This window comes from Littorina saxatilis, linkage group LG3 (genome assembly GCF_037325665.1).
Source record: "Littorina saxatilis isolate snail1 linkage group LG3, US_GU_Lsax_2.0, whole genome shotgun sequence".
Taxonomy (NCBI): Eukaryota; Metazoa; Mollusca; class Gastropoda; order Littorinimorpha; family Littorinidae; genus Littorina; species Littorina saxatilis.
The window spans coordinates 11,913,377-11,927,209 of NC_090247.1; the positions used below are offsets into that span (position 1 = coordinate 11,913,377).

At 42.7% G+C, this 13,833-nt stretch overlaps 1 protein-coding gene across 1 annotated transcript in view; it reads left to right on the plus strand.

Annotated features, from left to right (window-relative positions):
* Window positions 1–13,833, plus strand: part of LOC138961631 (centrosomal protein of 162 kDa-like) — a 67,475-nt gene that overhangs the window by 5,002 nt on the left and 48,640 nt on the right. The window contains exons 2-6 of the mRNA XM_070333304.1: window positions 4,674–4,788; window positions 5,164–5,342; window positions 6,338–6,416; window positions 10,313–10,364; window positions 11,826–11,878. Coding sequence (XP_070189405.1) covers window positions 4,674–4,788; window positions 5,164–5,342; window positions 6,338–6,416; window positions 10,313–10,364; window positions 11,826–11,878 — 478 coding nt within the window. The remainder of the gene's footprint in view (window positions 1–4,673; window positions 4,789–5,163; window positions 5,343–6,337; window positions 6,417–10,312; window positions 10,365–11,825; window positions 11,879–13,833) is intronic.

The window sequence follows — 13,833 nt, forward strand, 5'->3', positions numbered from 1 at the left end:
ATATCAGGTGATTCGAATCCAGACGAAGACATCAGAATTCCATCTTGTCAACTTCTACTGCCCCAATGATAGACACCTCGCCCTTGACACGATCCCCGCAAAGGCCTCCAACTTCATCGTGGTGGGTGACTTCAACAGTCATTCACAGAGTTGGGGATATGACCACCTGGATCGGAGAGGAGAAGAGGTGGAGAACTGGCAGGACGACAAAGGTCTCATCCTTTTGAACAGTCCCTTTGACTGCCCTACATTCTACTCCAGAAGATGGCACACTACATCAACTCCTGACCTAGCCTTCTGCACGGAAGACATGCACCAGCTAACCAGCAGAGAGGTCGGAGAACAGCTAGGTGGAAGTGACCATCGGCCAGTCTTTTTGACCCTGGGCATGGAGTCCTGCACTGAAGCTTCCTTCCCTCGGTGGAACTACAAAAGAGCGAACTGGTTCCTCTTTAGACACCGCACCAGCGAACTCACCAAAGACATCAGAGTCGAGGGTCGAGACATCAACATGGTGGCGAAGGACTTCAACATGAGCATCCTCAGAGCAGCGCGTGAGTCCATTCCCAGGGGTGCCAGGAGAGACTATAAGCCCTACTGGAGCAATGAATTGCAGGAACTGGATGATGATCTGGCAGACGCCAGAAGGGAAGCAGAAGTCAACCCGTCACAAAACAACAACATCCGCCTCCAGGAAGCCAAAGCCAAATTTCTCAAAAAGAAGCTACAGGCAAGACGGAGAAGCTGGCAAGAGAAAACAAGCTCTCTGAACCTTGAGAAGGATGGCAGAAAGCTCTGGAGGCTCACCAAGCAGTTGAATGATGAGAACACCAGCAGAGGAAAGATCGCATTAGAAGAGAACGGGAAGGTGCTAACTGGAAAGCATGCTGCCAACCAATTTGCTGAAAGCTATGCAGCTGAGAGCAACCTCCATGTTAGCCCCGAGAAACAGAGAGAAGCAAGAAGAGAGAAAAGAGAGAGACCTGCCAGACAGTCGACAGTAGACGCCATGAGTCAACCACTCACACTCCACGAGCTGCACTCAGCTCTGAAAAAGTCAAAGGCGAAGAAGTCCCCTGGCCCAGACGGCATCACCAACGAGATGCTAACCCACCTTGGTAGTGCAGCAGAGAACAAGCTACTCGAGGTCTTCAACAGCAGCTGGCAAGAAGGATCGCTACCACAACTCTGGCGAGAAGCGATCATGATCCCCATCTTAAAAAAAGGGAAGGATCCAAAGAAGGCCACCAGCTATCGCCCAATCAGCCTCACCAGCTGTGTTGTGAAGACCCTGGAGAGAATTGTGAACGAGCGCCTCAGGTGGTACCTGGAATCCAGGAACCTCCTCGCCCCTGAACAAGCTGGATTCCGACAGTTCCGCAGCACTGAAGATCAGGTCACTTACCTGGCGCAAGAAGTTGAAGATGCCTTTCAGGAACAGAAGCTGGTCTTCGTCACCTGGATAGATCTTCAGAAGGCCTTTGACAAGGTCTGGAAAGATGGACTCCTTGTAAAACTGCTGAGGAAAGGCGTGTCCAGCAACATGTATCAGTGGATTCGCTCTTACCTCTATAACCGCAGGGCAAGAGTTAACGTCGACCAGACCAAAAGCAAGAAGTTCCTCCTTCGTCATGGCGTCCCTCAGGGCGGAGTCCTCTCCCCCACACTCTTCCTTCTCTTCATCGACGATCTGGTGTCTGAGATGCCCAAGGGGATCAAAGCTGCTCTCTACGCAGACGACCTTGTGATCTGGTGTAAGGAGGAGCACGCAAGTACTGCCACCTACAGAATGCAGCAAGCGGCAGATAGGCTGAACGCATGGGCAGAAGATTGGTGCGTCTCCATCAACAAGGAGAAATCCTCCACCACCCTATTCACACTGTCGCCAAAGCAGAAAGCCGGAACCATTAGGCTTGGTGGAACTCCTCTGAGAGAGGATGAAGAAGCAACGTACCTTGGTGTCACCTTTGATAGACGGCAGACCTGGAAACCACACATTGCACAGGCAGAGACAAAGGCCCGGCGCAAGCTAGCCATACTCAGGAAGCTGGCAGGTACCACCTGGGGAGCGAACGAGAAGATACTGAAGACAGTATACCAGGGAACAATCAGACCCCACCTCGAGTACGGCTCCACAGCGTGGTCAACCTCAGCCAAGACAAACCTGCAGACCCTTGACCGTGTGCAAAACCAGGCCCTCCGACTCATCACCGGTGCAATGAAATCCACGCCCATCAAGGAAATGGAGAAGCTTACCACCATCCAACCCCTCTGTCAGAGAAGAGAAGCCAAGACTATGGTACAGGCCGAGAAGCTCAAGTGCCTACCCGACCACCCCATGAAGCACAGACTGAGCAACCTCACCAAGAACCGGCTTAAACGGAGCAGTTTTGTACACGAGAGCAAGAGACTTTCTCGACAGTACAGGGAAGTCCTTCCACAGAACACTCTACCTCTGACTCAAGAAGAAGAGGAAACCCCCAAGGCAACAGAGAAACCAGGCATCCAGATCTGCACCAGTGTTCCACATGTTACCTCAGGAGAAGATCAGAATGACACAGCTCGACAGGCACTCACCTTAGCCCTGATCGACGAACAGTACCCAAAAGAGGCGTGGATCCATGTATACACCGATGGATCAGCAACTAACGCCGTGCTCAATGGAGGTGCAGGCATTCTCATCCAGTTCCCTGGGGGACATACAGCTACATCCAGCGTTGCCACTGGCAAACACTGCACAAACTATAAAGCAGAAGCAGAAGCTCTCATGCAGGCCGCCTCCTTCGTTCAGGACTCCGCAGACCCTTGCTACCAAGTTGTCTTCCTCTCGGACGCCCTTTCAGTCCTTCAGGCCCTAGAGAACGACAAACTCCCACAGCTGGCCAAAGCATTACAGATGGTCAGACAAACCAGAAGAGTTGTCCTCCAGTGGATACCAGCACACTGTGGGATACCAGGAAATGAAAGGGCAGATGAGCTGGCAAAAGAAGGAGCCGTGGAAGACCAACCTGAAAACAGTGTCAGCTTTAGTGAGCAGAAGACAATCATCAAGGCATTGATGAGGCCAAGGACAAACAGAGATGACTACCACACAATGTCCAGAGAGCAGCAAGTCAACCTCATCAGGCTGCGTACTGGCCACAACAGGCTCAATGCTCACATGAACCGAAAGTTCAAGCTGGCGCCATCACCAACCTGTGCCTGCGGTCAAGAGGACCAAACAGCGGAACACATCTTACAGCGATGTCCCTTACTAGATGAGGAACGAAAAGAAGTGTGGCCGTCACCAACTCCCTTGCAGACCAAACTATACGGCAGTCGACAGGAGTTGGAGAAAACGACAACATTTATCACCAGTGCTGGACTGATTGTGTAACCTCTGCGAACGCCAAGAAGAAGAAGAAGACTCCGTTTTGCACAAGCGGCGGACTACGGTCATTGTGAAAATATGCAGTGCGTTCAGTTTCATTCTGTGAGTTCCACAGCTTGACTAAATGTAGTAATTTCGCCTTACGCGACTTGTTTCATCTGCATGGGAGGAGAGAATGATAGAAAAACACGAAAAAGTAAAAATTAGGGTAACGTTACAAAAAGGGCAATAACTCTGGAATGAAACATTATTTTGACCTAAAACCATACAAGTAATAACGGCAGATGCTTGAACTTACTATTTCCCGGCAAAAGTTTGTTTTTAAAAGTTTGGCCATTTTAAGTCATTTTGGGGGTATCTCCAAAAAAGGGTCATAACTCCGTGAAAAATAAATTTGAAGGTCTGAAATTCTCACATCACGTTCTAAATATAACAGTCTGTCAAATAAAATCCAAAACTCAAAATCGATAAATTTGTCAACAAGGTCCCTTTTCGCAGAAATGGCCACATATAGTCTCCAGGTTTTGCTGTGAGTGACGTAATTCATTATTCATTATTCAATTTATTGGTATAATTAAATTAATGTATTCAGGAGTCATGAATTTAATGCCACACATTACACAAGCCATCAGCGGGATGTATAATGTTCACTATGTATTGTATATTTTGTAAGCGCCGAGGGCTATATTTAGATTAGGCGCACAAATGTTCATAATAATAATAATAATGTATACTTTATATATCCCATGAGTGAATTGTAGTTTAATTGCTGCAGTGGACCATGAAAAAAAAAAGTCTGCATCAGTGCATGGCTTACAACATTAACTTGATTAAGTTACATATTTCAATTTTTATTACAATATAATTTATATAACATGATGGATGAATCGATCAATTCATGGGCAATAAAGTTACACAGGTCTAGACAGGTCAAGAGGTGGTCAACAGCTGGCACCCAATGTTCATTTTTTGCAAGCAGTTTAGACCAGGAACGGTATTCAGGAGAAGTAGGTCTGTTAAACTGGCTTTAGTGGATATCTGGTTGATAGCTAGCCGGCTTGGTTGATAGATAGCTGGCTTTAAGTCTCAATCCTGATTTTAAATTTAACTGCTATTCACGTCGCCATGTTAGAAGTAGAACGCCATAGCTATTAAGGTTAATGTTACCTCGCTTCTTGCTCTGTATGCATGCGTGCATCACCTTTTCTGAATGTCACACTCATGCAGAGCAGATGAATCTGTGTCCTATTTTTCAAACTGTTTTCTAAAAGTTATTCATCCCTCTTGTGTTGTCTTGTTGCAGTCGGTGTCTTCAGAAGATGACACTGAAAAGATCAACCAGTTGCTGAGCAATCCTATGAAAGCTAAACCAAAGAACCAGGGCTTGTGGTGGCTGGAAGATGATGAAAAAAAGAAAGGTAAGCAGAGTGTAAACTGGGATGAACAACATTGGGTATACTGTTGTAAGCTCCAGATTTCATTTGATATCAGAAATTGAATTCATTGTATGCAGACATTTTATTCTGAAGGCATCCATGCTGATTTTAGGAGCACATTTTCTGTAGACTATTGCAGGTATTGGCCATTTATCTGAAAAAAAAGATTAAAAAAAAAGGATTGTTGGCTGATATCGATAATCTCTCTAATTTTTAAAGAAAATCCCAACCATGACTTTTGGTGTAACAAAATGTCTCAAGTGTTTGTAGTTTGGTTTTTGCGGGTTCTGTTTCTCTTGAATGTGTTTCTTGGTCAAATAAGACTAAGAGAATTTATGTGAACAACTCTCTTTGCAGGAACGTCAGGTTCAGGAAAAAGTTTTATGAAAAGCAAAAAAGTATCAGGGGACTCTTCAGGCAAGGTCAAAGCGTCAGATGCTCCGGGGTCATCCCGATCGCCACGGGGAAAGATTTCCAAACAGTCGCTGATGAAGAAAGGGAAAGTAGACAGAGGAAAGGGCAAAGGAGGGAAAGAGGTATTCCCTGTGTGTACAGTCTTCAATCATTTGGCTGAATCATGAGCAACCTGTTTATCTACCAACCATTCCTCCCTTCGCCACCATATCCCCACCTCCCTCCCAACCTTCACCCCCCTCTCGTCCCCAACCCTCACTGTCCCTTCAACATAACAATACAGTGGAACCCCCCTTTTAAGACCCCCCCCCCCCCTTTTAAGACCCCCCAATTTAAGACTTCCTCTATTTGAAGACCCTGTTTTCTTAGAATTTCTGTTCATAACCTGTGTCAATTTACCCCCATTTAAAGACTCCCTCTTGGGCGGGGATGTAACTCAGTCGGTAGCGCGCTGGATTTGTATCCAGTTGGCCGCTGTCAGCGTGAGTTCGTCCCCACGTTCGGCGAGAGATTTATTTCTCAGAGTCAATTTTGTGTGCAGACTCTCCTCGGTGTCCGAACACCCCCGTGTGTACACGCAAGCACAAGACCAAGTGCGCACGAAAAAGATCCTGTAATCCATGTCAGAGTTCGGTGGGTTATAGAAACACGAAAATACCCAGCATGCTTCCTCCGAAAACGGCGTATGGCTGCCTAAATGGCGGGGTAAAAAAACGGTCATACACGTAAAATTCCACTCGTGTAAAAAACACGAGTGTACGTGGGAGTTTCAGCCCACGAACGCAGAAGAAGAAGAAGACTCCCTCTTTATTAAGACCTGATTTTCTCAGATTTTTGAAGGTCTTAAAAGGGGGGTTTCACTGTAGTCATTTAACTGTCAGGAGCAAGGCAGTTACTTTGTTTCTTACATGTTTACAATAATAGCAGTTCCAATTAGTAGTTTTCTAGGATTTTACTTATTTTAACTTGAATTGTTGATAGAATTGTCGGATCCTTGCATCCTAAATTGCAAAAGCCAGATATTAGGTTATTTTAAAATGGACTTTACCATGAATGTATTTGATAGAAATCTATATTGTCATTCTTTCAGTTATATGATTATTTTTTATCCCCTTAGGGTTCTCCTGGGAAGAACAAGGGCTCACGAGGGCGAGGGCCGTCTGACGCGTCCATGAGCAAAGACAGCCTGGAGGACAGTAAGTGTTATAAGGATAAGATAAGGATAAGATTCATATAGTCCTGTCGGGCGCAGTGGCGTGGTGGTAAGACGTCGGCCTCCTAATCTGGAGGTTGTGAGTTCGAATCCCGGTCGCTGCCGCCTGGTGGGTTAAGAGTGGAGATTTTTCTGATCTCCCAGGTCAACTTATGTGCAGACCTGCTAGGGACTTAACCCCCTTCGTGTGTACACGCAAGCACAAGACCAAGTGCGCAAGAAAAAGATCCTGTAATCCATGTCAGAGTTCGGTGGGTTATAGAAACACGAAAATGCCCAGCATGCCTCCCCCGAAATCGGCGTATGCTGCCTGAATGGCGGGGTAAAAACGGTCATACACGTAAAAATCCACTTGTGCTAAAAACATGAGTGAACGTGGGAGTCTAAGCCCATGAACGAAGAAGAAGAAGAATATAGTCCTGTCAAGTTACCCTCATGAAAATTCGAGCTGCTTTCTCCCTGGGAAAAGCGAGCTGCCATACAGTATACGGCGCTACCCATTTTTTCATTTTTTGTCTTCCTGCATGCGTGTATTCATGTTTCCAAGCCCTGAGATTTTCGCTTTGAACTTGGGTTCTTAATCGTGCGCATGTGTGCACACGGGGGTGTTGGACACCGGGAAAAGTCTGCACAAAGTTGACTCTGGGATATAAATCCCTCGCCGAACGTGGGGATCGAACCCACGCCGATAGTGACAACTGGTTTTGAAGCCAGCGCCGCTACCGACTAAGCTATTTCCCCGCTCTATGTTCGTTTCACTAGCGTCAAATTACTCTTTGATCATAATGGCTTTTCTAAATTCAGCCCGAAGTTGATTCTGCGAAGACTTCACAACGTCTTCATACCGATAATTCAGTGCCAAAGCTTCATGCAGCCAGCTGCAGGAAGAAGGCTTTGCGAAGTCGACTTCGCCTATTTGATTTGAGGCTTAACGCTTGCATCATCTTACAGGTTGTGCATATTATATAGTATATAGGATTCATTCATTATAAAACATCTAAGGTTTGAGTTTTAAAGTTCTTACAGTCTAAAGTTTTATATTATAAATAAGTTGTTTTATTGTGTCATAGCTTTAAACGAATTACGTAACAGTGGCTGTGCACTTTTATGTTTGATGTTTATAACCACCACTTATGTTCTGCAATTGTGCTGTGGAACCACAAAAGCACGGCTGTGCACTAAGTATGCGTCTATATAGAAGTGTACTTTTGGTCACAGATTTTAGTTAGAACAGACACTTTACATACAATAATGTGCTCACATCACGGTAATGGTAGAGGTAAGTCACAGTTGTGTTACACGCATTTACAAATTTGAAGCAGCAGTAAGATACATAATATAAGACCAAAAAATACTGTACTCACGTGTTTGAGTACAGTATTTTTGGGTCTTTTTGTTTCTCGCTCTCACGCGCAGTCACCATTGTTCTACTGAGTAAGATACATGTTGAGGATGTCTACATCTCCATTGTTCTACTGAGTAAGATACATGTTGAGGATGTCTACATCTCCATTGTTCTACTGAGTAAGATACATGTTGAGGATGTCTACATACATCTCCATTGTTCTACTGAGTAAGATACATGTTGAGGATGTCTACATCACCATTGTTCTACTGAGTAAGATACATGTTGAGGATGTCTACATCTCCATTGTTCTACTGAGTAAGATACATGTTGAGGATGTCTACATCTCCATTGTTCTACTGAGTAAGATACATGTTGAGGATGTCTACATCTCCATTGTTCTACTGAGTAAGATACATGTTGAGGATGTCTACATCTCCATTGTTCTACTGAGTAAGATACATGTTGAGGATGTCTACATCTCCATTGTTCTACTGAGTAAGATACATGTTGAGGATGTCTACATCACCATTGTTCTACTGAGTAAGATACATGTTGAGGATGTCTACATCTCCATTGTTGAAAGAAGCTTTTTCTTGTTCACACACATTATGTTGATACATTACTGAATGCTGACATTGACAGAATCTGCCTCTCCGACTGGTATGCCACTGTTGTTGACTGTGCTGGTTTTAGGACATGCTTCACTAACACCAGTCTTTACTCATATGAGGAGCAGATTTATTATCTATGTGGAAGTAATAATGTACAGGTGGTGTTCCTTTACTGTGTCTATATCTGTAATTGCATGCAGCGCCATACGTCCATTTTATCAGTTAATCTGCATTATTAATCATTAGGAATATGAGTTCTTGTGCATTCTCGTACAATTGGCTGTAGATCTTTTTTTTTCAGTACGTTGTACTTGCATGTGCATGTGGTACAGTGGAATCCCCCTCTTAAGACACACCCCCCCCCCCCCCACCTCAACCTCCTCCCTCTTTCTCGATTTAAGACCTTGCTTTTTCAGCTTCTGGATATTTACCTCAATTTTTAGACTATAGTGAGGGAGGGAAAAAAAAATAGTCTGTTTACGGTAACCCGACCGACCCTATTTTTTTTCGCGCGACCCTAGATTTTTTGGCATTTGGGGGAAGGAAAAAAAATCTTTTTTTTTTGTGTGCAAAATAACGTAAAAATATGGTTTTTGGGAATAAAAAGAATAAAAAAATCCCGACCTACCGACCCTATTTTTTTTGGCCTATGTTACCGTAAACAGACCTATTTTTTGGGGGGGCCTAACCCCCTTTTGATTTAAGACCTGGTTTTCTCAGACTTTAACTTGGTTTTAAAGGGTGTTTCCATGGTATATATATTGAAACATATCTGTAGTATAACATTTTACAAGCAAAAACTAATTTCTGTAAAATACGTACCGTAACAGCATGTAAATGGGATTCATATGTGGATGCATATATATACCGTATATATATACATGTGTCTGTGTCTATTTTAGTCAAGCAGTATGTAAGAAATGTTAAGTCCTTTGTACTGGAAACTTGCATTCTCCCAGAAAGGTGATATATTGTACTACGTTGCAAGCCCCTGGAGCAATTTTTTGATTAGTACTTTTGTGAACAATTAACAAGTGGCTCTATCCCATCTCCCCCCCCCCCCCCCCCCCCCCTTTCCCCGTCGCGATATAACCTTCGTGGTTGAAAACGACGTTAAACACCAAATAAAGAAAGAAAGAAATAAGTTTGAAAAAGGGGAAGGAGTGAAGTGTGGGTGTGTGCGTACATGGGTGTGTGTGGTTGGGTGTGACCAGCCCCAATTAACATGGCAGGAGTGGTGGGAAATATGTTTGGTTGGAGAGGCGGTCGGGATGGACTATGGGCTTCTTTAAACAGAGAAAAATGGCTATACATATTTAGCAGAATACTAGAGATTATCATGTCTGGGTTGTGAATTCAACAAAAAATGGTTGAATATTTCTGGTAGAAATTTCTGTGTCTGAATTTGTGCAGGCTTGATTTGTTGAATTATCTTAAATATATAGACAAATAAGAGGTGCATGCAAATACCCTTTCAGTTTACCTTTACTCTTTTCCCAATTTCAGGAAAACTATTTCTGTTGAATGTGATGATTTTTAAATGTGAATGTAATATATTTGATTGAATTGCAGTAGGGAAAATAAAAACAGTATAAAATAAGTGACCAATTAGTAAGCTTTTTCTGTGGATCACTGAATATGGTATGCAGGGTTATGATTGTAGACAGTACTGTCTTCAGAATGGCCGGCATGTTGTCAATAGGTGACACAATTTCAAATACTGAGTGCAAATTTTTGTAAACATGTTACAGGTTTGAAGCTTTTGAACAAATTACTAACCAAATGATTTTTGAGAAAGAAAAAAATTTGATACGTACTTACAAGTTACAGCTCTAAAAACACTTTCGAAATAAGGCGTAGTATATTTTACTTTTAAATATGCAGAAAATATGCAAGCGTGTCAATGTGGTCTTTGTACAGTTTCAGAAAAATCAGAGGAGCATGAGCACCATGGTTTGCGCAACAATCATTTGTGAGTATAATGGATTTTATTCCCCCCTCTGCTTCTTTACCTCTGTAAACTTGTAGAGCTAGTTATTTTTCGATAATGACCCAGCAACCAAACAAATAACGAGCCAGCAACAGCCTGAATCCTCGATAGTGCAATGGGTTGAGAAGCTGTTCTGTTTTGGTACTACTTTTGCGACTGAAAAGTTCCGAACGCTCTATACGTACGAAGTATACATCTCTGGAGCAAACAATACAAACATACCGCATTTAAATTAACAACTACAGGCCTGAACACATGAATCTCCATATAAAATCCATGAGTGTTGTTGTTTTCTGAATCTAGATCTGCCGTGCACAAACCGTTTATCACAAGCAAATTCCCAAGGCAAGTAACTCATACTCTAGCCGACAAGAGTAGTTCCCCTTCTTTTAACGCAGTTTCTTCGACAACACTGACTGCAATCCGACGGTCAGTTTTCAACAATATTTCATTTTATAAACAGATCACACGCAACCAAATGCACACATCTCATCAATTTAAACAACATAAAGCGGTTTCATACACTATTTTCCCCAGAAAACTGAACTTCATACAGTAATTAACGTTGGAACACGGGTGCAAAAGTTCGTCTGCTAGTCTCATTTGACAAAGAACATTATCCTGAGCGATACTAAAACATAAACAGAACACACAATATCTTCCTTTACCGCCACAGCTTATCTGTGTACTTGATTTTAGTCTAAAACAGGGAAACTGACAAGAAGTGTTAACAGAATGGAATGATTTGCACGGAACTATACAACCGCGCATTAATCGATCGCCTGCGCAGGTTGACTGGTTGAGTGATTCGGATTCGATCAAACTTTCGCACAAAAACTCCTGTTTTCTTTGAATAACTGAAGAAAGGGGGAATAAAGAGGTTACACACCTCGTCTCAGTGATTATTAAAAATAATGGTCTCAGTTCGCGGTCATGAAAAAGCTCGCTGAAGCTCGCATTTTTCATGATCCGCTAACTTCGACCATTATTTTTAATAATCACTGAGACTCGGCATGTAACCTCTACTTATTCTGCTATGTGTCCACAGTGTATTAGTCTACAATGTTCAGTTAGTTTATTTTGTGCATGTAATCAAATGTAAATATGAGTTCGTGTATGTGTGTGGTGCGTGCGTGCATGAATATGTACGTGTGTGTGTGTGTGTGTGAGGTGCGTGAATATGTATGTTTGTATGGGGTGGATTTATGTGAATATGTGTGTTTGTGTGTGTGTGTGGGGGGGAGGAGTATGTGTGTGTGTGTAAGAGAAATAGAGTTTGTGTGTGCGTGCTCACACACTTGTGTGTGTTAGTGAAAATGTGTCACTCCTTTAACTGCAAGTACAGAAAGAACACAGACATTTGATATGTCTCATTATGCATTAATCTTCTATAGTCTCATTTATTTGAAATGATTTGAATGAATTTTGTTTAATTTCTTACAGTGCTCCGCTGCCAACTTCCAGTATTGAAACAACACAGGAAAGTGTTACAACAGGTAACGGTGATTGCAAATTTTTAGAAAGAAAAAAGTAATTTGTTTGTTATCTCAATAGAAAATGATGAGGAGTAAGGAGAGGTTGGACAAGGGTGGGGTCGAGGGAACGCGACAGAGGAAGATGCAGAAATTGTGATTCTGTGTGTGTCTGTGTCTGAATTCATGTTTGTTGAGTCACTTGAGAAAATGTGACTCTATGTAATCGGTCAGTGTTAGTCTGTCCGGCCGGCCGGCCGGCCGTCCGGCCGGCCGTAGACACCACCTTAACGTTGGACTTTTCTCGGAAACTATCAAAGCGATCGGGCTCATATTTTGTTTAGTCGTGACCTCCAATGACCTCTACACTTTAACGATGGTTTCGTTGACCTTTGACCTTTTTCAAGGTCACAGGTCAGCGTCAAAGGAAAAATTAGACATTTTATATCTTTGACAAAGTTCATCGGATGTGATTGAAACTTTGTAGGATTATTCTTTACATCAAAGTATTTACATCTGTAGCCTTTTACGAACGTTATCAGAAAAACAAGGGAGATAACTAGCCTTTTCTGTTCGGCAACACACAACTTAACGTTGGGCTTTTCTCGGAAACTATAAAAGTGACCGGGCTCAAATTTTATGTGAACGTGACTCCCAGTGACCTCTACACTTTGACGTCTGCTTTGGTGACCTTTGACCTTTTTCAAGGTCACAGGTAAGCTTCAGGTATGCATTGTGTTGTGAATAGCAATCTTCCTGTCCATCTGATGCCTCATATAATATTCAGAACTGCGAAAGTGACTCGATCGAGCGTTTGCTCTTCTTGTTTAAAAATAACGTGACAGGCATTGGCAGGGCTAACACTTTTTCGGTTTTCGCCGGAGATCCTTTTTTTTGAAAACTTTTTAAACCGGAAAATCCTGTTTCTTAAAGTAAAACTTTAAAAAAACAAAAAACTTTTCTAGTGTGGATGGTTGATGGAGGCACAACGTGTATTATTCTATAATTTATTAACATACATTTTGCTACTAGGAGAGGATGTTCTTTGCCCCTGCCGCCGTGGACCCTGGCCTTTTCAGGTTTTTCACTTTTTTTGGTGTTAGCCCTGCATTGGTTTAGATGGGATTGCACACTTAGCATGCATCGCCCTGGAAATTGTCATAGCTCCCTTCTCCTTCCTGCCAAGTAACAGATGTACCAGTCTGTTGCAAAATCAATCCAAGTAAAATCAGAAACTGAAAAGTAAGGATACTGTTTCGTCCATCCACTTCCTAAAAGCTTTCATGAAGATCTACTATATAATACTGGTAGGATTTTCGGTGGTTTTTCGATTCCTGTGACCAAACCGCGCGGATTTGTGCCTTCTCCTTCGGTTGCTATGCCAACGTGACCCAGGAAATCGATTCCGCTAGGTCCCGACTTCCAATTTTGTCCACGAACAAAGTTTGAAGAGGTTTGTCTCGCAAATTTGAGCAGAAAACAGTGAACTTTGACCTGAACTTTGACATCGCGGCGAAAGAGATCTGTGATTGGTTCTTCTTCTAAACACTACATTAAACACTACGCGACCGCACCTCAGACGAACCTAGCTGTGTGTTTTATTTCTCTACCCCAGACGAACCTAAAATAATAAGAAGATAGATAGATCTGTTTATCTGTTAATGGAACTCCAAAATATTCCATAGATTTGTTTACTTAATTTTTAAAAGATAAGTTCGAAACATTATCACCTGATAAGTCGCCGTATAACCTTATAGGTTCCAGCGACTAAATATTTTCCCCCGGTTCAACCATAGACATGTACGTCATCATGATCTCCCCTTAATTTGACCGTTATTTTGGCTGTCTTAGTGAAATGGTAAGATATATCTCTATGTTTTTTACATGTAAGTGTTCGGAAAAAATACAGTTATAGCAGCTATGTACAAAAATAAGCAGCATATGCTCTTTTCGCCAAAGTAAAGTCCTTTTTTCTTCTG